General features: G+C 44.5%; 1 protein-coding gene across 1 annotated transcript in view; it reads right to left on the reverse strand.

Annotated features, from left to right (window-relative positions):
- Positions 1–25,114, reverse strand: part of AXDND1 (axonemal dynein light chain domain containing 1) — a 71,225-nt gene that overhangs the window by 2,539 nt on the left and 43,572 nt on the right. The window contains 11 exon segments of the mRNA XM_075067899.1: positions 5,862–6,004; positions 6,792–6,883; positions 7,706–7,843; positions 8,603–8,743; positions 9,701–9,811; positions 11,619–11,715; positions 13,444–13,652; positions 17,838–17,931; positions 21,242–21,455; positions 23,386–23,620; positions 23,877–23,952. Of these exon segments, the coding sequence (XP_074924000.1) occupies positions 5,862–6,004; positions 6,792–6,883; positions 7,706–7,843; positions 8,603–8,743; positions 9,701–9,811; positions 11,619–11,715; positions 13,444–13,652; positions 17,838–17,931; positions 21,242–21,455; positions 23,386–23,620; positions 23,877–23,952 (1,550 nt within the window).

Here is a 25,114-nt window from a genome sequence, read left to right on the forward strand (position 1 = left end):
CTGTACTGAATGTGGGTGAGGAGGGAATATTCCTGGGGGCAGGTACCCCATGGTTGCAGGGTTTCTTGTGCTTTCCTCTAAAGCAGTTGGGTCTCTGGCCCCTGTCAGTGAAAGGATACTGGGCTGGACAGACCATTGCTCTCCCTAGTACAGCAGATCCTTAGTTCCTATGTTACTCAAAGTTAGGGTTGTGCTTTTTTGACATCACACTGTGAGGGACCCCAGCACTGAGTGGAGATGGAGAGTGAATTATCTGTAACCGAGGAGAGGTTGGTCCTGGACAGCTCTTAAAAGATAGCAACAAAGAGAGCATGAGCAAGATGTAGCCAGTCTCCACATTCATGTCTGTACAATGCACCAGAAACAAATTTTTTAAAATGCTAGGCTTGGTCTACACTACACCGTTAGGTCCACATAAGGCAGCTTATGTCAACCTAACTATGTCAGCGTCTACACTACAGCCTTGCTCCTGCCAATGTGAGGGCCTTACTATACCGACATACTACCTCCACCTCCACGAGAGGCGTAGGACTTATGTCAGTGTAGTTAGGGCAATGCAATGTCCCTGTAGACACTGTGTTACTTACATGGGCTGTTGGCTAAAATTCTTGTCAATTTTGCAGCTCAGTGCTAGAGCAGTGAAATTGACAAGAAAGGCTAGTAGGTTCCCTCCTGTGAACCATTCACCTGGCTCACAGCTCGGGCTGTCACTCCAGGATGGGTGGGGGACTCCAGTTAGAACCCAACTGCTCCCTGGGCTCCTGGCTACCCACTCCCAGTGGGCTGCTGCCTGTGCTCCCCTCTCCTTAGTGGGAGGCCTCCTGTACTCCCCGCCATCCCACCTCCCAGGCACCAGCTCCCAGCGGGCTGCTGCTCAGGCTCCGCACTCTGAGTCCTGCTGCCAGGCACTGAAAGCCCTGGCTCCCAGCTCCCACATTGCCCAGAGCTGTTAGAGTGGGGCTCAGTGATTTCCCTAGACCCCCCCGAAGGGGGGGTGTACACCCCCCCTGAATTTCCCGAACACCGCCCCCTAGTTTTGTGAGCTAGTTACATACCAATTTAGTGACTGTTTGGAAATCTGAATTTAAACTGAAACATTAATACACACTTTAAAAGCTTATACAGTGTATGATAAAATATGTGTATCTGAAAAAGTATACTTGATTTGAAAAGTATGAACATAGACTAACTTCCTGGCTTCCTTATAAAGCTGTTTTTTTTTTATGTCAGTGCATTCATGAGTTGCCAACCTAATAATATCAATGATGATTTGTAAGCAAAGTCTAAATGAGCTCTCCCTGACAGCTAGATGATGAGGCTGGGCTGGGGTAGATTATGAAAAGTTTTATTAGAAATATAAAGAAAGGTGACTACAAAGAGTTTGATGTGTCCAGTCGTTGGTCATGGGGAAACATACAGAGCATGGGGGACGCTGGCATTGGTTAATGGTTCAGCATATAATACATCAGCCTGCTAATGTCCCAATCGGGGTGTCCGGTGGTTGGCAAGATATAGTAGGGGGCAGTGAGGTACATCGCTCACTAGATGGGCTACACCAAGTCATGGGGTATGAATAAGCGGGCCGGGTAATGGGACAGGGTGACCCTCACGTGGGTGGGTACCAGATTTGGTAAGTCAGGACTCAGGCGGATATGTTTAGTAGGGGGTTGTAAGGTCTTTCCCTCTCGCTGCGGTGCGTGGAGCACTCGGCCTCATGCTCTCCCTGGTATTGGCGGTTGGCCGGTGATGTGTTCATGTAAATGTCTCTAGACCACCGGATAGTGTCCGAGACCATCAGGCGTCTCATGAGTCGCGCATAGCGACGGCCCCACCCCACAGGCCCTAGCACACGTTCGTTCCAGGGGTCCCAGGCTCCAGCGCCCCGACGATTCAGAGCGTCGGTGTAGACCTCGTAGCCCTTCGCCCGCAGGGTGTCAGTCAAAGGGGCGTATTTCTCGAGTTTTTCGGGGCTCGGGCTTCGCGGAACGCCGGGGTCCTGTTCTCGAACGGGATGTCACGTCGACGATGACGATGATCTTTTTCCGCTCCTCGTCCGTGACGATGATACTGGTGTCGGCTGGGAGCAAAACTGCAGCGGGCTGTCGGGTGCGGGGGGCGGGTATGGTGCGGTTGGACCGCCAATCTCTACCGAGGTGTAGGGGCGATGGCCTTCACTAGGCTTGGTCCTGGACGGCTGTTGTGGCGCAGCTGCCAGGCTCTGGCGTGGGGCTTGCAGCTGCACAGGACGTGGGGGCAGGGTCTCCAGGGTGTACCCGCACTTCCTGCAGCGCTTGTCCCCCTCCCATGGTTCCCCGTGGCGGACGGCTCCGTTGAGCGGGACGCAGTTGCAGCCGGGCGCGGTGTATGAAGCCGCCAGTCGGCGAAGCGGGTGTGAGCTGCCCGCGGGGAGGAAGTGGTTGCTGGAGTCCCACGGCTGGTCACCTCAAAGGGCCTTTGCCCTGGTTCGGGTTTTTTCCTCAGGGTGTCCCGCATTGCGCGTGGACGAGCAGCCTTCAGGGACCTCATCCAGCACGCCCGTCTGGGTCTCGGGGAGCTGACGGTGATGCTGCCCTCGTCCGATCTGCGGCACCAGAACTCCCAGCTCTGTCGCTCCTCGCTCCGGACCCCACGGCAGCCCAGTCGCTTCCCTAGTTGGCGGTGGCGTGCGGGCGCCGGGACCACAGCGAGGCGAATGGCTCCAACACAATACCGTCTCTGGCCGAATTCCAGCCGTCCAGTGGAACGCTCACGGTGCAAGGTGGCCAACATCACTGGCGGAGGAGCTGCCGATTTTACATTCACATCTAATACATCTAGGATCCGCAAACAGAGCTGTGTGTGCCAAGTGATAGATTTTGGCTGGGGTTGGGTTACAAACCACTTGAATGTGGGACGGGGCGGGGGATGAAATCTTGTTCTTATTGTATGAGTAAAGGGCAGTTAGAACTGTAGCTAGCTGTGAATGATTTGGAAGACATCAGGAGAGAGAGTTGGAGATTCTGTCCCTCTCCACTGTTTAAAGACAGAGCTGATTAGGCTCCATAGATAGTCTTTTGTTTCTGTTAAGTGACCACTGCAGCTGAAATCACTGACAATCAGGTCTAAGTGCTTAGTCCTGTTGTGGGGTTCCTGTGGGTACAGCATGTTTCTGTGGAAGAGACAGCCCAGACTGCACAAGCAGAAGGTTCCCCAATGAGAGCTCAGCTGAAATGACTGAGAGCTGGTGGAACCTCAACGAGACCAACTCGCAGAGGTCACGGGGGCAGGTAGCAGCAGAAGGTGACTGCGCAGGGCCACTGGGCAACAGAGTGGTGGAGTGAACGGTGGCACAACGAACAGACATGGCCCAGAGCGAACAGTGAGCAGCTGGAGAAACAAAGCAAGGTGCCTTCTTGTCCCCCACCTGGAAGGTGTACTCACGTGAAAGCACCTCTGAACTCTGAGTCTCACTCTCACTGACCAAGGACAACACCGGTGAGTGGGGTGCGGTGGAGGGAAAAAGTTAAATAAACATTTGTTTGTTGGACTATATTTAGTCACTTTGCTCCAGAATGCTAGATTTGTGACTGGCGGAATGGAAACTATATAATACTGTTTCCTAGTAGGCCAAGATTTTTAAAATGCATTATTTCCCCAAGGTTGTTATCTCACATGTTGCTTATCTTGAGCAGGTCATTATGTTGGAGTTTCTGTACTAAACATTTTTATTATTATAATTATTTTTTATAAGAAATGGTCATTACTGGGTCAGACCAATGGTCCATTATAGACCCAGTACCCTGTCTTTAACAACTGTGGTCAGGGCCAGGCGCTTCAGAAGGAGATGAAACAGAACAGGTAATCATCAAGTGACCATCCCCTGTTGCCCATTTCCCAGTTTCTGGCAAACAGGTTAGGGACACTTCAGGAGCATGGTATGTGCATCCCTCCCCATCCTGGCTAATAGCCACAGATGGACCTGTTAATCCAGAATTTATCTTGTTCTTTTTATTAATCCTGTTATAGTTTTTGGTCTTCACAGCATCCCCTGGCAAAGAGTTCCCTGGGCTGACTTTACATTGTAAGAAGTACTTCCTTTTGTTTTTTAAAATCCTGCTGCCTATTAATCGTTCAGTGACTGACTGCTAGTTCTATAATTTCCTTACTCACTTTCTTCACACCAGTCAAGATTTTGTAGACCTCTATCATATCCCCCATTAGTCATCTCTTTCTAAGCTGAAAATTCCCAGTCATTTTTAATCTCTCCTCCTGTTTCATACCCCTGAATCATTTTAGTTAGCCCATCTCTGTACCTTTTTCCAATTCCAATATATAGATTTTTTAGGATGGCGTGACCAGTCTGCACACACACTATTTCAAGGTGTGGGCTACCATGGATTTATATAGAGGCAATGTGATATTTTCTGTCTTATATATCTATCTACTTTCTTAATGATTCCCAACATTGTTTGCTTTTGTGAACTGCTTGCTGCACATTGAGTGGATGTTTTACAGAGAACTATCCATCAAGGGACTCCAAGATCTTTCAGCTGAGTGTTAACAGCCTAATTCAGATGCCATCATTTTGTATGTATACGCATGAGATTGCTTATCCCAGATGTCATTACTTTTGCATTTATCAACACTGAATTTAAATTTGCCATTTTGTTGCCCAGTCACCCAGGTTTGGGAAGATCCCTTTTGTAGCTCTTCGCAGTCTCCTGGGACTTAACTATCTTGGAATAGTTTATGTGATTTCATCTACAAAGAATTTTGCCCACCTTCATGTTTACTCACATTTCTTTCCTAGTTAACTCGACATAATGAAGTCTTGCAACAGTACTGGTCCCTAGTACTAACGATACCCCTTTCCAAGGATTACGACTAGCTACTTGACTCTCTTCCAGTTCTCCCAGTACTGACCCCTCAAGGATACCACTATTTATCTCTCTCCATTCTGAAAACTGATAATTTATTCCTACTCTTTGTTTCCCATCTTTTAACCAGTTACTGATCCATGAGAGGAATGCCCTCTTATCCCATGATGGCTTACTTTTTAAAAGTCAATTTAAATTAAATACATTTTTTTTACTTTTTTTTTTTTTTTAGAAATCTAGATGTTATGTATTTTGGTGTAACTTGCATTTTCCTTATGCTAAATTTGCATAATCCTAACAAAACATTTACTTTACTCATATCTCTTTTATATCTCTCATTGGACCTGACATCCCCCCCTGTAAATTCGAACACCCCCTCCCCATTTCAATTCCTGGGGAAACCACTGGTGGGGCTGCTCTGAGCGGAGAAAATAGCAGCATGTCAATTTCATGGCTGGTAGTCTCTGTGCTGTGAAACTGAGCCTGCGTGGGGCTCACAGTTGGGACTGGAACATCGGGGTGGATGGAGACTCCAGCTGTGAGCCCCACATGGCTGTCAGTGTCTCACATTCCACAGTCAGTGCCCCCACAATGCCCCATTTCAGTTGGTGCAAGCGCTTCTGGGGAGGATGCTCTTGACCGGCAGCAGGAGGGTAATGTGGACACCAACAGCTGACTGAATTACTGCAGTGGCTGTAGGTCAACCTAAATTAAATCGACCTAATTTTCTAGTGTAGAGAAGCCCCTAGAAACAGAAAGAATCTGATGCATTAAGCATTCTTACCAACTTTCTTTCAAAATCGCTCAGAATGCAGTGGTTCTACTGCTTCTGCTATAGAATAATCTCCCAAGGGAGGTGGTGGATACCTCATCTCTTGGCACATTTAAAATTAGTCTAGACAACACACTAGTAAATGTCCAAGAGGGAATGGTCCTGCACTGGCCCTGAAATGGACTAAGGGACCTAGTAGATTTTCTTCTATCTCAGAATTCTGATTAGCTCACCTGGTTTTGGTGCTGCTTCCTGGGCTTTGAGTGCTTTTTCCAGCTGTTTCTCTAGATCCTGGATTCTTCCCAGAGCTTCTTCCAGATGTTCATCCAGGCTTTCTGATCGCTCCTCTGCATTCTGAGCACGGATCTCAGCTTCTCTGAAATACAGAAGCCAGGAAGGCACTGAAACCTGGAGCCTAAGAGACTGTTGGCAAGATATTCAACAGACAGGCTAAGAAAACTGAGATTTTCAGTATAACTGATTGGCTCTATAAAAAACAACTCACTAAAGTAAATGTGTGGCACTATTAAAAAGATCTAAACCAAATAGTGACTCCACGGCTCCAGTTGTATGGTCCATGAGTATCAATTACATTTTAAATGAATTTTAAAACTCAATTTCTCCTAACAAAAGGTCAGATGAAATTCAATAAAGACAATTGCAAAGTACTACACTTAAGAACAAATAATCCATTGCACAAATACAAAATAGGAAATGACTTTCTAGGAAGGAGAACTGCAGAAAAGAATCTGGGGGTTATAGTGGATCACAGACTGACTATGCGTCAACAATGTAATACTGTTGCAAAAAAAAAAAAATAGCAATCACTCTGGAATGTGTTAGCAGGATTGTAGTAAGCAAGACACAAGAAGTAATTCTTCTACTCTACTTACCACGGATCAGGCCTCAGCTAGAGTATTGGGTCTAATTCTGAGCACCACACTTTGGGAAAGATGTGGATAAACTGGAGAAAGTCCAGAGGAGAGCAACAAAAATGATTAAAGGTCTAGAAAATATAACTTATGAGGAGAGCTTGAAAAAATTGGGGTGGTTTAGTTTGGAAAAGAAAAGCCTAATGGGGGACATAACAGTCTTACAGAACATTAAAATTGTTATAAAGAGGAGGTTGATCCATCCTCTCAGTCAGGTGATCCACTACTCACAGGAGCTGCTCTTGCAGACGTTCTAGTGAAGCCAAGGTCTCAAACTCCTTTTGAGAATACAGGGTTGTTGACTTGCTGGCAGTCATCTCTCTCTAGGGGGAGGAGAGGAAACACCTTCTGAATGGGAGTATGAGGAGCGCACAGAAATCAACAGAGCTATGCTTCATCCGCAGCATGTGCCTTGTCCAGTTGGGTGCTAGCCTGTCACTGCTTAATTGCAGCATGGACAAGCAACAAAGAAGGGCAGGGCACTGCATCAAGGCTCCAATTCAGCAAAGCACTTAAGCACAGGCTTCACTTTAGCCATGTGATCAGTCCCATCAACTTCAACTGGTTCTTCTCACATGCTCAGAGTTAGTGCTTTGCTGAATCAGAGCCCGAGTGGACTCAGTGGGTAATTGACTTGGATTGCCAAAACCTTCAGTACATACCTGGATGGCATGTAACCTGTCAGGTTGTGGCAGTTTGTGAGGGTGATGTCCTGACTGGAAAGCCCTGATGGTCAAGCTCAGAATGAAAGGAGGTCAAAAGGATGAGAAGGGACAGATAGTTCCTTTAATTGGCTGAGCTTGAGAAGGACTTACACTCAATGGCATTTGTCCATCTGTAATGTGATAACTTTTGAACACTGTATATAATCAATTCCAAAATTTCAGGGAATGTTTTAGTCATTGATAGCCAGATCCTATTGCTTTTGTGGAAAATCAGAAAAGTGAAGAGGGAGAAAAGAGGGGAGAAATGGAGCCCCTGCCATCTGATTAGCACAGCCACAGCTTCTCAGATTGTTTTGAAAGTGCCACTAGGAACTTATCTGCACCTTTAGGCACCAAAATACCTTTAAAAATCTGGTCCCACAGCTCAAGCTCCAGTCCGGGTGAAAAGGAAACAATAATTTGTATGATGGAGATTCCTACCCCAGAGACCGACACCGCTGTTGACTTGAGGGATTTCAAATGGATGTTGGAGTCATGTCCTAGGTACCTGATGGTGTCCTCAGTTACCTCATTGCTTACAGTCGGGACATCACTGCTGACATCTGGCGCAGGTGGCTCCTGCTGAAGGAAAGGTGTATGATGAGTTAGGGCAATGGCTTTGAGGCCTACATTTCACGTCATATGCAAATAGCAAGAAGCAAAGAAAGGCTCCACAGGAAAGCAGTACATCCTATGCCAACCATGGCTACTGCATTCACTTGAAAAATGGAGATTTTCTCCATAGGTGGCAGGTGGAGCCCCCCTTTGGGGAAGCTAGCCCCCGGTTTCGCCCCTTCCTCCTGTGCCCTCCCCATGGCTGGAGCCCCAGACCCCCTCCCCCTCCACTGCAGCTGGAGCCACAAGCTCCCCACAGCTGCAGGAACCCTGGGCTGTCTGAAGCACTGAGCCTACCCTCCACCTGCTCGGAGGAGCCCTGGGCCAGCCACAGCCCAGAGCTCCGGGCTGGCCAAAGCCCTGAGCGCCCCCCTCAGCTGGAGGAGCCCTGGGCTGGCCAAAGCCCTAAGCCTTCCCCCCACCCCTGCCCGGAGACACCTTAGGCTGGCCAAAGCTGTGCCGTGCCTCCTCTCCCTCGACCCAACCTGCTCAGGGGAAAAGCATCTGTTAGAAGATGCTTTTGATATGCCCCATGCAGGTTCTGGGGCGGCTGAGGCAACAGTATGTAAGTGTCTTCTCAACCGCTCCGGAACCTGCATGGGGTATAATAAAGCAAAAACTTTGCCGCCAAACCCCACGACTGGGGGTGCAACAGCCATGGCAGCACCGGGGCAGGCAGAGCCACCCCTTGCCTATTATACCCGCCGCTTATATGATTTTCACCTTTTCCTCTAACACTTCTTCTCTTTTCTCAGATTTCTGATCAACATCTTCAGTTTTGTCTTTCCCAAGTTCAGAAGAAGTCTCAGAAAATTCTTCAGGTAAAGAATCCACAACAATTGAGTGCATCTGTGGCTGGGTCTCCTGGAAAGCAATGCAAGAGACTGGTCAGTAGCACTCTCATCTGGGATTCTGTCCCTCCACATAACATAGGGAAACACCAAAACAAGGCAGCCAATCACCGATCTTGTCCTGCTTAAATTTTTAAACAATAAATAAATGGAAGCTTAGCTGGTTTACTACCCAGCCACCTCAGGAGGGCTAGCTTCAAATCTATTTAAATCACAAGTTACATGATGTTGGTGTCTCCTCTAAATCCTTACTGGACCCTTATGAACATTACAAACCACTACATGGTTTGGCAAAATCTGTTCAGAATCGGCCAAGGAACGGGGTAGCAGAGTGACTGCAGAGCAGCCAGTGCACATGCTGAATGTGGGAAAGCTCAAACAATATCTATCCACATGAGGTCAAATCAGATGTGATGTAAGCAGATGAAACTCTGCTCAAATCAATGGAACTGAATCCACTTCCATAATATTTGAATATAGCCCATCATATCTGAAATTAGACCAATGTCAGACCTACCATCTAAAAGATTTGAATCAAATCAAATTCTCACAAGCAACATCCATCTGTCCAGCCACATATGGAATGAAGCTAGAAGCTCTCATACCATTATGAACCCTGTGCAATCCAAACCCCTGGATTCCATCAATTTGCAATCTTTTGGGAGAAGCAGAATTTACCAGGCAACATCACAGAGCCAATTTTCAGCTGGTGTCAACTGTCACAGCTCTACTGAAGCTATGACAATTGACACCAGCTGAAAGTCTGCCACCATAGGAAGCATTTTAGGTGTAACAAACTCCATCATGAATCCCAACAAATCTCCAATGTGGAGTCTTGAATGCAAAGGGCTCTACATGCTGAATCCTCCTGGAAACTGAACCATAGCTTCTTCAGTTTGGAAAGCCTTTCAAGCAGCTCCCCAGCCAAACAGGTTCTCCTTTGGCTGGCAAACGCTAAGTCTTTATGTACCTGAGGCCCAAACAGGTTCCTCTGTTCTTCTAAACTCAGTAAGGAGACTGGAGAGCCTTTGAATTCAGAAAGCAGGAGATTGCAGGTATTAATCCAATCAAGGCACTCAGTCTGGGATGAAATAACAGAAAAGACAAATTAAGAGGGAGAGAAGAATTGATATTTCTTTCACTCCTGTGATTAAATAACTCCATCCTTCTATGGTATTTATATGGCCCCATCTATCCTCATCCTACAAAGGAAAAGGAACATACAGTCCTCCTAAGCCTTCAAACATGGAGCCTTTCATGGGCTAATCACCTATTCCATACATTTAACAAGCTGCCAATTAGTTTGGCCCAATAGTGCAGTGACAGCACATTGCCCTGAAAGGTCAGGGCAGGGATCAGAGTTCAGACCCCAATTTTTTTTTTTTTTTTTTTTTACCCCATAAGCCAGCACAGACCAGAAGTGCTGGGCAGGCGCATTCTCAACCCCTGCAGGAAGCATTTCCTCACACCACTCTGGGACAACCCCATCTGTTTGATGCTTAGAACAACACGAAGCTTCAGAAGGACACATGCCCAGTATTCCTTAATGGAGGATTGGATCAGCCCAACACAAGGTGGCCTTTGAAGGTATTGGGAATTCAAGGGGGGAGGAATGGAGATATGCAGTACTAGAGGGCACCTTCCCTGGCTCCTCTAAGATAAAATCCTGCAGTTAACACGTTATCTGCATAATAGCTTTACATATATATGTAGAGTCAGGAGACATGAGGACTTGATAAGGAAGTCTTGCCCAGTGCTGAATGGGGTACTGTTCCCAGTATATCCATGAGTCTTTCTCCTCAGGCTCAGCAAAACCCTGGATATGACTACCTAGCCCAAGTGCCTGACAAGCTTTAAACTAGATTTGAATCTACTGCAATTCTTATATAGATTAGATCCTACAGAAAAGTCCCAAGGCATGTAAGCTGGAACAGTGTAAGGAAGGAATTAAGTCTAAATATGGCCCAGACTTCTCAAAACTGTGCAGCTTTTGAAGTGCTCTCTGGGGTCAGTAGGAAACTGCTGGGAGGAATCCATGAATGGAGGTAGAGTCTGACTGGAGGAAGTGTTCAGGGATTCTCTGGAGCATTGAGAACAGGAGTACTTGTGGCACCTTAGAGACTAACAAATTTATTTGAGCATAAGCTTTTGTAGGCTACAGCCCACTTCTTCAAATACATAGAATGGAACATATAGTAAGGAGATATATATACATACAGAACATGAAAAGATGGAAATTGCCAAACCAACTCTAAGAGGCTAATTAATTAAGATGAGCTATTATCAGAAGGAGAAAAAAACATTTGTAGTGATAATCAAGATGGCCCATTTTAGACAGTTGACAAGAAGGTGTGAGGATACTTCACATGGGGAAATAGATTCAATCTGTGTAATAACTCAGCCATTCCCAGTCTCTATTCAAGCCTAAACTAATGGTATCTAGTTTGCATATTAATTCAAGTTCAGCAGTTTCTTGTCAGAGTCTGTTTTGAAAGCTTTTCTGTTGCAAAATTGCCACCTTTAAGTCTGTTACTGAGTGACCAGAGAGGATACAGACTAACACGGCTGCTACTTTGAAATCTGGAGCATTGGGGTCTCTAACTAGGGTCCGTATCATCCAATCAATTTGATTATGTTTTAATTCACTACTGATCATTGGTGAACCATAAAGGCTGAATATATTGCTGCAAAGAAGAAATATTTGGTGGTGGCTTGTGGCTTTCTACACTTGGATCTAAGATGAAACAAAAATGTTCTGTCTGTTCAAACTCCTTCCTGACTCCCTTGTGTGTGTTAGCTTTGTGCCAGTTCTTCCTCTTACCCTTTCACAAACAAACCCAGGCTGATCTGGACCATAGCGTGGACAGACATGTACTTGCAGCTGTTACCTTGATTTTCTCCAGCTCCCGCAGCTCATAATTGTGGTCTGAATCCAATTCAGCTTGTTTCTTCCGAACTATAACATCAACCAACTCCTTGCAGCAGCTGAGGAGACACAGAATGTCACCCACCCTCTAAGCAATGCTCTCAAATGCCTTTTTCCCCTTGGTCAGAATTGTGCAGTATCCTGTTGTTGCAACAAGACACACTGTGATCACACATAGCAGGATTTTTAAAGCAGCGCCAAGTACAGACAAGGGCAGCCCATTCCTTTGGGTTTGTTTATTAAGTGATGCATTTGTCAGGTTTTTGATAAGCCTTAGAGAAGGGGCTGTGGGAGGATGTAGGCCTATGAGACTGTGCTTAATCTCCCCAGTATTACAGGAGGGCTGCAACATAGTAGCAAACTATTGAGAGAGAATGTTTAAGTTACTTGACCAGCCAGGTTCTCTCTGATATTACTCCCAACAGTTTGATTTGAATTAAGAGCTTCCTCCTGCACAGACCAGCTTCTCCTTGGCCCAGTAGTGAAGTCATGTAAAGGCCCTAGAGGCATTTCTTGCCAACCTGTCATATCAGCTATACCCTTTAGGGCACCACTTCCTTCAGCTTCCATAGAGTGGAAGAGAAGCAGCTCCTCCAGGATCTTGGAGAGAGCCTTAGAAGAAGCCCACTTTGAAACCCACCCCCCAGCATAGGTATTAGCAGGAGATGGCCAGGCAGAACTCAAACTGGGAGCCTGTCCCAGCAGAGGCGGCGCAGCAGCATATGAGTGGGTCTGTCTTCATGCCCCGTTCTGTCTCTCTCTCTCTCTCTCCCCTGACCCTTTTCTTGGGTGTCTCTTTCCTCCTTTTCACCCTCCTTCTCATTTCTCCACTCAGTCACTGAGCTAGCCAGCAAGTCTCTCCAAACAAGCCCCGGTCCCCCGGGTCACTCTCTTAACCTTTCTTCCGGTACCCCTCTCTCCCTTGTCTCCTGTCCAATTTGTCCCTTTCCCAGGTTCCATCTCCTTCTGCAGCTGAATGGGGACTGTTACCACCAGGGCCGGCGCTTCCATTTAGGCGGCCTAGGCAATCGCCTAGGGCGTCAGGATTATTGGGGGGTGGCAGGCGGCTCTGGTTGACCTGCCGCAGTCATGCCTGCGGAGGGTCCGCCGCTCCCGCGGTTCCGGTGGACCTTCCGCAGGCACAACTGCGGTAGCTCCACTGGAGTCACAGACCAGGGGACCCTCCACAGGCACAACTGTGGCAGGTCCACCGGAGCCGCGGGACAAGTGCGCGGGGCGGCGAAATGGCCGTGTGCCTAGGGCGCTAAAAATACTAGCGCCGGTCCTGGTTACCACACAGCATTACTGCCACAACAGACAGTGGAATTCCAGAGGATTGGGCTCTTGTCTGTTTTCCTTTATAAAATATGCACCACGTTAGAGCACGATTCAGTAGATGCCAAGATTATAGCCAGGGTATCCATTGCTTACTTTATTAACTCAAAGTCCTCCAGGATTCCCCAATCATTTTCCTCAGCATGACGTTTACCACGTGAATCTCTGATATGTCTAAGAGATCTGAACAATGCTCATAGCCAGTCAAGCCCTCAGTGATTACATGGCTGTGGGTGCTGAACAACACAAGTCGTTCCAGCTAATGTTATCATTAATTTATACTTGAAATGTTTCCTTCTGAGTGCCACACAGCATTAAAGTTGAATTTTTATGATCCCACCCACTTCTGGGGAGATCATACCTCCCTTCAGAGGGCTTTCCCATCACACTAAGGATTTTTTTCTAATGGGAAAATCCCATAGGCAAGTGAGGTCCCAAAGCTTTATTAATACCTCATTACATAGCTGGAGAATCTGCTCAGTTTGGGAACCAAGTTCATAGCTTCTTCCTCTAGTTTATAGGCCCTTAGCCTCTTGAGCTCTTGATCCTTAGCAGCTTCTGACTCATTCTCTAGGAGACCTTTATTGGAGGAGTGGTCAGGTACCATCAAAGTCAGCAAATTCACTATCCACATAGTCAGGGCTTTGTGGAGATCAACCATCTGCATAGAAGTTCAAACTAAAGGATTAAACTGTATCAAGAATCTGAAATGGTAAGAGGGTGTCTGATTTGCAAAGTACTCTGACTTTAGTGGCAAAGTTCAGATGTGTGGGTAAATATACTGACACTCACTACACTTGTAAACTGCCCGTCTAAGGTAGTTTTCATCCCATGTTAACATCTTTTCTATCAATCAGCCACACAGCAGTATGACACTTCCAGGAACCAAGAGTATCCCACAACTGTAGGGGGCCACTGATGGGGCATTTCAAACATAACTTTGTGGAGGCTGCTAAACAGGATTCTAGGGTGAATCCAAGATCCAACAGGACCAAGCAGCTATCTGAGCTGGAAATTGGAGTCACTCTGGAGGAGGCACCAGATGAGACTGGAGATCAAGAAAAGATAGTTGTAATCAGAAGCTTATTTCCAAAGGATTCTGGGGAGACTGGAGCTAAGGTTTTCATACCCTTCACCCTGTTATTTTCTCATTTATTTTCTCTAGGAACGATTTCTCATAGTGGAAGGATACGTTACAGAAAACCCCATATATTTAAACAGGAAATGTAAAATTAAATGATCCATACTCTTGATACAGCAATAAGCCAGTGCAGGGAGGACAGTGGTAGGCTACTGGGACACTTCTCCAGTGGCTGAAACACACACATGCATACCCTTCCTTGCCTTACTTCTATAATAATCCATACAGTATGGGGTTTTCAAAGCACAGGCCACATCTTCATAGAGAGATTGTCTCATGGACCAGCTTTGTTACTGTAGCCCACTGTTGTATGTTACAGGTCCCCACCTGTCCCAAAGCAGAGGACAGGTGTATGTTACAGCCCATTACAGCCTGGCCGTTAGCTCAAGTTGAAGCAGCTTATGCTTTTAGCTCTGGAGGTCTCAGATTCAATCCCTGCTGAGTCAGCCGTTGTGATGAACTTCCTTCCCTGTGCAAATAAAATAACTTCCCTGTGCCAGCTACAGCAATTGCCTACTGTGAATAACATTTAATGTTGGTTTAACTATCTTTGAGTGCAGTTTAACACATGGAAACAAAGCTGATTAGACAGCCAGTTAAGTCCAAAGCAGATTGCAAAGGGATTTCACAAAACTGGGTGACTAGGCAACAAAATGGCAGATGAAATTCAATGTGGATAAATGCAAAGCAATGCACATTGGAAAATATAATCCCAAATATACATATAAAATGATGGGATGTAAATTAGATGTTACCACTCAAGAAAGAGATCTTGGAGTCATTGTGGACAGTTCTCTGAAAACATCCGCTCAGTGTGCAGCAGCAGTCAAAAAAGCAAACAGAATGTTAGGAACCATTAGGAAAGGGACAGATAATACAACAGAAAATATCATAATTCCACTGTATAAATCCATGGTACACCCACATCTTGACTATCCCATGCAGTTCTGGTCACCACAGATAAATTAGAAAAAATAAATTAGAATTGGAAAAATCACAGAAAAGAACCACAAAAAATAATTAAGGGTATGGAACAGCTTCCTTTTCACCAGCCTGAGGAAACAAGGAAGAAAGAAGGCAGAAAAGGAAAGAGAAAAGAAAGATGAGACATCTAAACCAAAGAAGAAGGATAATAGACTTCCAGAGCCATCCAGCTGCAGATCCCAGGACCCTGGGGTGAGGCCCCCAGCAGCAGGCCTACTGACTGGGCTTGGACTCTCCCTCATGAAAATCTGTAAGGATGACATTTAAATTATTTCAGTGCTTGCCATTTAAGCAGAAATGTCCAGCTAGTACATTTTACCCAGCGTGGTTAGATTCATTTGAAGGAATACTCTATGGGTGAGGAAGGTTGAAAGTTTTAAAGATGCAAATAACTGAATGCTGTATCTAGTATCTGATTGTTTTGTGGTGTCAACTCAGGAATCTGGGAGAGAGGGCAAGAAAGAAGCTCTAGCACACTGGAAGATTTCTGGAGAGAGAGAAAAGGGGGTGGGAAGATCTGACACGTCTCATGGAGTGAATGAAAATTCTCGAGAGGGTGTGTTGGTGGGATTTAATATAAAGACTGGGTTAAATACCCATTTTGCCTAAAGCTACCTAATATAGTTATTAATACATTTACTAAACCACTGTGTTAACCAACACATATACTTATACGGCCACACACCACATTAATAAGTATTATGCTCACTGTATTAATATTGTATACATTATATCAAATAGGAATGTTGGGTAGTTATGCTAACTAACTTGTATTACGTTCACTTATGTCAAGATAATATGTGACGTTACACCCCATATTCTTTATGGAAATATGGTTATGATATGAATATAGTATAACTAAGATATACTTTATGCATGATGGCTCATGTAAGGTATCACTGGAAAGGTTATGATTTACTGAGTGTGTTTATCCAATTTGTATGCATGTATCATTTTCTTATCTGAAGCTGGGAATATTGACTCTGTCTCTGTATTTCAAATGTGCTATGTTAGATGAGGCCAGACAGTGTTAGTGGCTTACTGAAGAAATGCACACAAGCACAAGGATTACCCCAGAAACCGTGTGCAATAGAAACCACTCAGAGATAGCTCTACACAATGGGAACTGCTTGACCCAGCTCAGATAGCTCTAAACATTGGGAACTGTTTGACCCAAGTCACAGCAAAAAAGCTTTCCAGCAAGTGGAGGGGAAGATATAAAAGAGGGATAATGACAACATGAGTGGTCCTCACTCTCTACAACAACACACCTGAAAACACCTGAGGAAAAAGACTGAACTGTGGGAAGTGATGGTCCCTGCCTAAGATCTTTAGCCTGTGTAAGAAAATCTGGGAAAGCCAAGGCAACTGATGCCTTAAGAATCTGCCAGCCTGTTTATCACTCAGGGTGAGAATTTGTTAATTTGTATCCTACCTACCTAGTGTGTTAAGCTCAGTCTGCAGTGTTTGTTTATTTACTAAAGTAATCTACTTTGTTCTGTTTGCTATCCCTTTAGCCACTTAAAATTCACCTTTTGTAGTTAATAAACATATTTCTTGTTTATAATAAAATCCAGTTTATGTAACTTCTAACTGGGGAGGGGCAAGAAGTTGTGCACATCTCTCTTCACATTGAGGAAGAGGGTGGATTTTTATGAGCTTGCACTGCGCAGATTTTTCTATGCAGTGCAAGATAGTATTATTTTGGGTTTATCTCCCAAAAAGGGTGGGCACATGAGTGCGGGGGAAGTCCTCTCACACACAGCTAACTTCAGCCTGTGACTACAGCGGGGAGTGACCCTACCTGTGTGCGTGTGTGTGCAGCAAGAAGCCAGAGAACCTAATTCAGCAAAGCAGGGAGAGTGAACCCTGGCTGGTTGAGCAAGAGAGGCTCAGTGAAATCCCAGTACAATAGGTGGCACCCCAGAAGGGGGGGTCTATCCTGTCACAATATATATCTGACAATACTCTGCAAACAAAGGCAGCTTTTGGTATTCACAGATATGAAACCTATCAAAGATACATGAATGATGTGTCCCAGTACAGGTTGGGTTATGCCTTCATGGCCCCTAGCACTTGGAATGTGCTTTCCAAAACAAAAGATAGGGAAGGAACAGGTTGATAGAGGAAAACAAGGTAAAAAGCTGATTGGTGGATTTTAGTCTTGGGTGACACATAAAATGCTTTTAGCCTGTAAACAATCATAATATAAATAAGGCTAATTTGAATGCATACTTCAATGCACACCTTCTGTGTAAGGTGAACTGCATGCTGAACTGAAAGTGCTGTCAAGCAACTGGCTATACTTTAGACAATGAACTTGTTAACACTGTCAAATGTACTTTGAAATTGTCTGATTTTTTTTTTTTAAATCAGAGATTTCAAAAACTCTTTGCAGAAGCCATTGGAGAAAATCTATAAAATGTGGCAACATTTTTCATAATTTCCAATGGTCCTACTTAAAGTTTAGTTTATGTCACTCTGCTGGGTCCTCTCTGACTCAATAAGCAACAGCACTGAAGAACTCTGAAAGGATCCCTGCCAAGCCTTCTTTTGCCAGAAAGATGGAAACCATAGTGCTGAGCTTCAAAGGGAGAGGAAGGGATGCAGGCACAGGGAGCTTCCTCGGGAATATACAAAATAAATATACAAAAATAAAATAAGAGAATGAATGCTAGACAGATGTGCTCCCATCCCAAACCCCCTCAGGCATATACCTACTTCCTGTGTGAGCTGTATGTTGTCCTTCTCAGCCCCAGAAGTTGTGGTCAAGATCCATTGTTGAATCATCTTAAACACATCACCTGAAACGACCCTGAAGAAAAACAAACCCAAAAACCAAAGTGACCTATAGTGCATCAGATCTGACTCTGAGGCTCTCATGGCTCATACAGAAATCTAGCTTCCCAACTCCACTCTTTATCTGGACCAGCAAGATTCTCTCCTATCTTTCCTGCATATGTGTCTAGGACAGATCATACATGTCACAGGAGTTGAAGTAGGTATGTATTATTCTTATGCCAAGAGTCTTCTGGCTCAGCTAACTTTCTCTTGTTATGTTTTTACTCTAACCCACTTCCCAGGAAAAGAGGGTAAATTTGATGCACTTGCATCATGCAGGTGCTAAAACAGTTTGGCTTTGTCTTCTAATTGATTTTAGTGCTCATGAAGGAGGTTGGGGAATCCACGGGTGAAACTCATGAGTCATTTTCAGAGTGTAGTCAGAACAGAGAGCTTGTATCATGGATTCTAATTGCAGGAAAGTGAAACTAGGAGCTAAGGAGCAGTCACCATAAAGATCATTCCCAAACAACAACAATAATTAAGGAAAATGGAAATCTGGAGTGAAAGAGAGCTTAGGTTAACAAAAATTCAGTCAAATAATTGACAAAAATTATATTAATCTCTTGTATGAGGTAGTCACACTGGGCATGAGGGCTTCCAATAATGGGAATTCTGATTGTCTGAAGTCACAAGTTCTATATAAATGTGATTGACTTACAGTGGAAACAAAAGTTGTATATTGATTTGCTTCCTTGTGATGGACAAAGAAGATTAAAATGTGTTTTAAAAGTAGGAGAGAGGTTCCTATTGGATTTTTACATTAGAAATTCAGTTCGGCTTGTACTTCCTGAGAGGCTCTATGGATTACTGACAAATAACAGCATTATGACAAGAAAGTATCTGGAGCAACTGGTTTTCAGTCAGAATATTCAACTCTGGTTTTATTTATGTTTAATATGTATTTAATTCAAATGCCTGACAAACAGTTGTTATCAATGATTTGTCATTGCCTCTCTACTAGTTAAAGACTGAGAAAGTTCCCAGTCTACTTTTGTGGTCATCCCAGAAAAACTCCAGCAAAAACAACAAGGAATCTGGAGGCACCTTAAAGACTAACAGATTTATTTGGAAATAAACTTTCATGGATAAAAAACCCACTTCTTCAGATGCATGTTTGAAGAAGTGGGTTTTTTTCCCACAAAAGCTTATGCTCAAATAAATCTGTTAGCCTTTAAGGTGCCACCAGTCTCCTTGTTGTTTTTGTGGATATAGACTAACACGGCTACCCCTCTGATTCCAGCAAAAACAGAGAAGATAAGCCTTGAATGCTGCTGACATTGCTTGGATAAAAAACCCACACAGAAACCCACTATTCCCTTTGAAGACAGATTTAATGGCCTCTCACTTGATGGTGAGTGAGTGAACAATGCATATAGCCATGACCATCAAGCTGTGAATAGCTGTGAACTAGCATTGTATTCAGTTTATGCACATAGTATTTGTAGGGTAAGAGATTGTATATACACCTCTACCCCGATATAACGTGATCCTCGGGAGACATCAAATCTCACCACGTTATAGGTGAGACCATGTTATATCAAACTTGCTTTGCCCTCCACTGTTCTTTGTTCCCTAATCACCCCCAACCCCTGACAGGCACTCACCGGCAGCAGCGGGAAGTGGAGCAGCCAGGCCCCAGTCCACTCCACTCCACCAGCTCCCAGCCACAGCACTCCGCTTCCCACCGTTGGTGAGTGTGGGGAAGTTGGGGAAAGGATTCCTCCTGCACTCACCTGCGGCAGGAAGTGGAGCGATGCGGCCCCAGCCCGCTCCACTCTGCCACCTCCCAGCGCGGTGCTCCGCTTCCCACCACAGGTGATTGCAGGGAGGTTGGGGAAAGGATGCTCCCCATACTCACCTGTGGCGGGAAGCGGAGCGCTGCGGCTGGGAGCTGACAGAGTGGAGCAGGCTGGGGTCGGGCTGCTCCGCTTCTACCACAGCTGGTGAGTGCTGGAGACAGGGCGAGGGAAGCAGAGTGGGCTGCTCCCAGACCCCTGCTAATCCCCCGGGACACTCTGGGACTGCGGGGCCCCCAAAAGTGCCCTCCCACAGCTCCTGCCCCCAGCACTGTGGGGAAGGGACCCCCTGACCGCCCCTAAGACCCTCTGCCCCTTATCAAACCCCTTGGCCCCGGCCTGGTCCGGCACCCTTAACACACTGTTCAGAGCAGCGTGTCAGAGCTTTACCACGTTGTGTGTGAACCCGTGTTATAACGGGTCGTGTTATATTGGGTTAGAGGTGTATTTGGTAGCGGGGAGAAGTGGGGAGAGGGGTTAAATTGCTATGGTTAGACTACTACATACTGTATAAAAGATTTGGAGATTTTTGTAAATGCTGTAGCTGTTGGTGAGTTTCTCAGTTGTAAATAGCCTGTTATATAATGTATACATATTCTGCAGCTAATTCATTCCATATGTAACTTTTTCTGTCAACTGAGTTACACCACAGAAGAAGTTCACCTCATAAATCCAATTGTAAATTAATCAAATATTTTATTTCTTTTCTTCAAACTGATAAAATAATAAAATATCGCTATCAGTCAACATGCACAAAATTACAAAAAAAGGACTCTTCATAAATATAACCAGTCCTCAGCCAACCCCTTCTCATCAGTCTGAGAAGAGAAAGAAAAGATGGCTTTTGCAGAGTGCCTAGAAGGTAAAGAAATCAGAGTGCCACTATTTGCTATGAATGATGTTTTAGTGTTCTGTTTGCATTAATACAAATACTAGAGAAAAAGCATGATTTGTGTATGAACTTCGTACAAATTGAAGCTTCCTCACATGCTAGAATTATCACTGGTGTCAAACTGACCAATCTGAAGCCTACATTCCTTTTTTACCATCTAACAGGTAAACCATGAGCAGCACGATTCTTCACACTGCCCCATCAATCTGCTTCATCCCTCACCTGGAGGGACCACTTCCAGGGGGTGAGAGGAGAGGTCAGGCTTTGAGGTGCATTTGATCCTTGGCTTCTAACTCCAAGATTGCCAAGGAAATGTCAGCTGTGATGGGGACACATGTACTAGGAACTGTACACAACTCGTTTCACAGGTATTACCAAACAGCCATCAGGTGGGAATGACATTTAATCATTGCCCATCTGAACCAAATTTCAGCCAGTGGCCTCGAGGTGAAAGGCTCTGTAGCCCATTACCAACCTCCTGTTCCAGACAGCGTCCACCACATGAGAACATTTATCCAAGCATGTGAGAAGAGCAAATTGTATCAGAACAGCCCCAGAGAAGAATGAACAATACTGGCAAGGACCTATCTTACGAGACATGAGGCTTTCTATTGCTCCGATCCTCATGAGACTGGCCGGAACCTATAACTGTCATCAGTGCAGCCACCTGGGTCAGCCAATCAGGAATCACTCGAAACAATTTCAGCCAATCAGATTCATGCATGACAGATCCTCGCTTGTTGGTTAGCATCTTGAATGTCCAATCTTCCATACTGCTCACTAAACCTGTCAAAATCCTGGTTACCCCTGGGGGGGAAAAGAGGAAACTTTATCTGTATTCCTTCAGTCAGTGAAAAATGAGCTTCAGAATCCAGCAGTTCAAAATTCTATGATAAGAGGAATGACTACACTATGCATGAATTTAGCGGGCTTGAATTACAGATTGTTTAGTAAGGACCTAATTCAAAACCCAATAAGTCAATGGGTGTCTTTCTGTTTATTTCAAGGAGCTATGGTTCAGACCATAAATTACCTACATAGCTCAATCAATTTTAGATTCCTAGCTCTAAGCAATGGCCAACATCACAAGAATCAGCAGCCTTGTATTCATTCAAAAGCACTGGATCAAGACAGACCAAAAAGGATCTGTCATTCCTATGCATAGAGCCTTTCACAGTATGGTTTTATTCATTTATTTATTTGCCAAGAATGTCTCATACATAAAAGGGCAAAACTTTCAACACAAGCACCCAACTTCTGCCTGGTAAATGTGCATGTGTATGTGCAAATTATAAAGGTGTGTGTAAAATGGGAAACTGCCTGTGCAAAGGTGTGATTACCTGTTCATTTACCCATTTTGCACATTCAAATGTGTATTCTCTGTCTGCTGAGCTGCATGTAACTATACACATTCTCATTATCCACATAAAGTGTTTAAGCTCTCTTTGAATCCTACTAGAGGTGCTGACTTCGGTGATGTCTTGTGGCAAAGAGTTCCACAGATTGTGCATTATGGGGAAAAAAGGATTTCCTTTTTCAAATGCATTGCCTTTCAGATTCACTGATTGTCCCCTTGTTTTTTATTAGAAGAAAGGGTAAATAGGAGCATCAGACTTACCTTTATTCTGTATATCTTTGTAAGGTCTCCTCTTATCTAAACTAAATGATCCAGTCATATCAATCTCTCCTCACACAAAAGTCTCTCCAGGCCTCTACTCTTTGTCACCCTATACTGACCCCCTTCTATTCTGATACATAGTTTTGTGGAGAGGGTGATCAGAGCTTAGCACAGTATTCAGATGATTGAATATTATTTCTTTATGTTACAGCATTATGTTTTCAATATCACTAGCCTGTTCCTTATAACTTCTTAACATTTTGTTTGTTTCTACCACTGCTGCACTCTGAACACCGGTTTTATTCAGCTGTTCACATTGATACTTTGGTCTCTTTCCCGAGTAGTTACATTAGTTTAGAACCCAGCAATAGTTCTCAAATGACTTTTTCCAATGTGTATTACCTTACATTTGTCAACACTGGATTTCCTCTGCCATGGTGCTGCCCAATCCCCTCATTACATTAGGACGCCCTTTAGATTTCACTGATTTAAATTATTTTGTGTCATCTGCTGATTTTGCCAGCACACTGCTCACCCCTTTCTTCAGATCATTAATAAATATCTTACACAACATTGGAGCTAGTACAGAATCACAAGGCAACCCATTATTAACCTTTTGCCATAATGAAAACTGAACATTTAGTCCCACTTTTTTCCCCTATGTCTCTTACCAGTTTCGATGACTACTAAGAGCTTCTCTACATGGGACATTTGTTTGCGCAAGCAAGGGTGTGAATTTACAGTGCACTAACTTCCCATACAGTAATATCCCATACAGACACTACTACCATGCACTAGAAGTTTCACAGTGCACTTTGATGTACTCCCATTTCAAACAGCTGAATGTCAAAGCACATTGCAGAACTTGCAGAGCGTTGTACCAGGGTCAGTTTGGTGACTTAGTGCATGGCAGGCTAATGTACTGTAGAGTCACACTCTGGCTTCCCACACAGTAACATCCTGTGCAAAAAAGACCTCTTTCTTTAGTAGACTTTTGTGAGGGACTTTGTCAAAGGCTTTTTAAAGTCCAAATAAATTATATCAGCTAGTTCTCTTTTAGTCACTTGTTCATTGACACACTGAAGGAAAGATTGAATGACAAGATGGGTAATTTCTTACCATTCTCCCCATTTATTCTTACGCTGTACTGCTGGCAAAGCTCATTTGCACATTCATTTATTTCTTCCATGGCCCTGAGCTCTGGAGGCAACACCCCATTAATGTCCTTGTGACGACTAAGCACTGTTTGTCCCAGTTCTGTCCAACGTTTCTGCAGGTTGGCAGCAGCCTTGAGAGTCTCCGTCTTCATTAATAGAACTTCCCCTCCATATTGCTCCAGGTCCTCATTCAACATCTGAAAAGAAAGTAATGAACATGTCATCCCAGAAAAAGCTCTCAGCTGCCTGGGTCACCCCCAGATGTGCAGCAGAAAGGTGATGGATATCCTTTTGGCCCAAGATGAAAAAGATGTTGCAAACTAAGCAACTATATAATAAACTTGGAGCCTTGCTTTATTTCTAACCTTCTTAGTATTTGTAGAGCTAAATATTAATTATTTGCTAGCAGCTTCATTTGTAGGCTAGGGGAATATGCTTGTCAGAAAATCTTACATTTTCCAAGTTCTTGAAGTCCTGTAGGATTTCCTCCAATACTTCTCCCTTCATATTAGAGAAGCTTCCTTTCCTGCTAGAGGGACAAAGAGAGAAAGTGAGAAGGGATGAGATACAAGAGAAACATTACTCCTGAATTCATAGATTCATAGACTCTAGGACTGGAAGGGACCTCGAGAGGTCATCGAGTCCAGTCCCCTGCCCTCATGGCAGGACCAAATACTGTCTAGACCATCTCTGATAGACATTTATCTAACCTACTCTTAAATATCTCCAGAGATGGAGATTCCACAACCTCCCTAGGCATTCCTGTTCTATTTCGGCTCCAACCACTGACATCGTTAGGAACTTTTTCCTAATGTCCAACCTAAATCTCCTTGCTGCAGTTTAAGCCCATTGCTTCTTGTTCTATCCTTAGAGGCTAAGTAGGTGAACAAGTTTTTCTCCCTCTCCTCTGCACCCTTTTTGACCTGAAAACTGCTATCATGTCCCTCTCAGTCTTCTCTTTTCCAAACTAAATACCCACTTCTTTCAGCCTTCCTTCACAGGTCATGTTCTTCAGACCTTTAATCATTCTTGGTCTCCTTCTCGGACCCTCTCAATTTCTCCACATCTTTTCTTGAAATGCGGTGCCCGAATGGACACAATAACTCCAGTTGAGGCCTAACCAGCGCAGAGTAGAGTGAGAGATGACTTCTCATGTTTGCGTTTCAACACCACCCGTAATGCATCCCAGGAATCACGTTTGCTTTTTTGCAACAGTATCACATGTTGACTCATATTTAGCTTGTGTGTCCACTATGACTCCTAGATCTCTTTCTGCCATACTCCTTCCTAGACAGTCTCTTCCCATTCTGTATGTTTGAAACTGATTGTTCCTCCTAGTGGAGCACTTGCTTTGTCTTTGTTGAACTTCATCGGTTTACCTCAGACTTTCTTCCAATTGTCCAGATCATTTTGAATTTGACCCTGTCTCCAAGCAGTTGCAATCCCTCCCAGTTTGTATCGTCCGCAAACTAATAAGCGTACTTTCTATGCCAACATCTATGTCGTTGTATGAAGTATTGAACAGAGCGGTCCAAAATAGACCCTGCTGAACCCCACTTGTATACCTTTCCAGCAGGATTGGTGGAGCCATTATAATACTCTTCTGAGTACAGTCCAGCCAGTTATGCACCCACCTTATAGTAGCCATCTAATTGTATTGCCTAGTTTATCAATAAGGATATCATGCGAGA

Source organism: Chelonoidis abingdonii, chromosome 7, assembly GCF_003597395.2.
Source record: "Chelonoidis abingdonii isolate Lonesome George chromosome 7, CheloAbing_2.0, whole genome shotgun sequence".
Lineage (NCBI taxonomy): Eukaryota > Metazoa > Chordata > Testudines > Testudinidae > Chelonoidis > Chelonoidis abingdonii.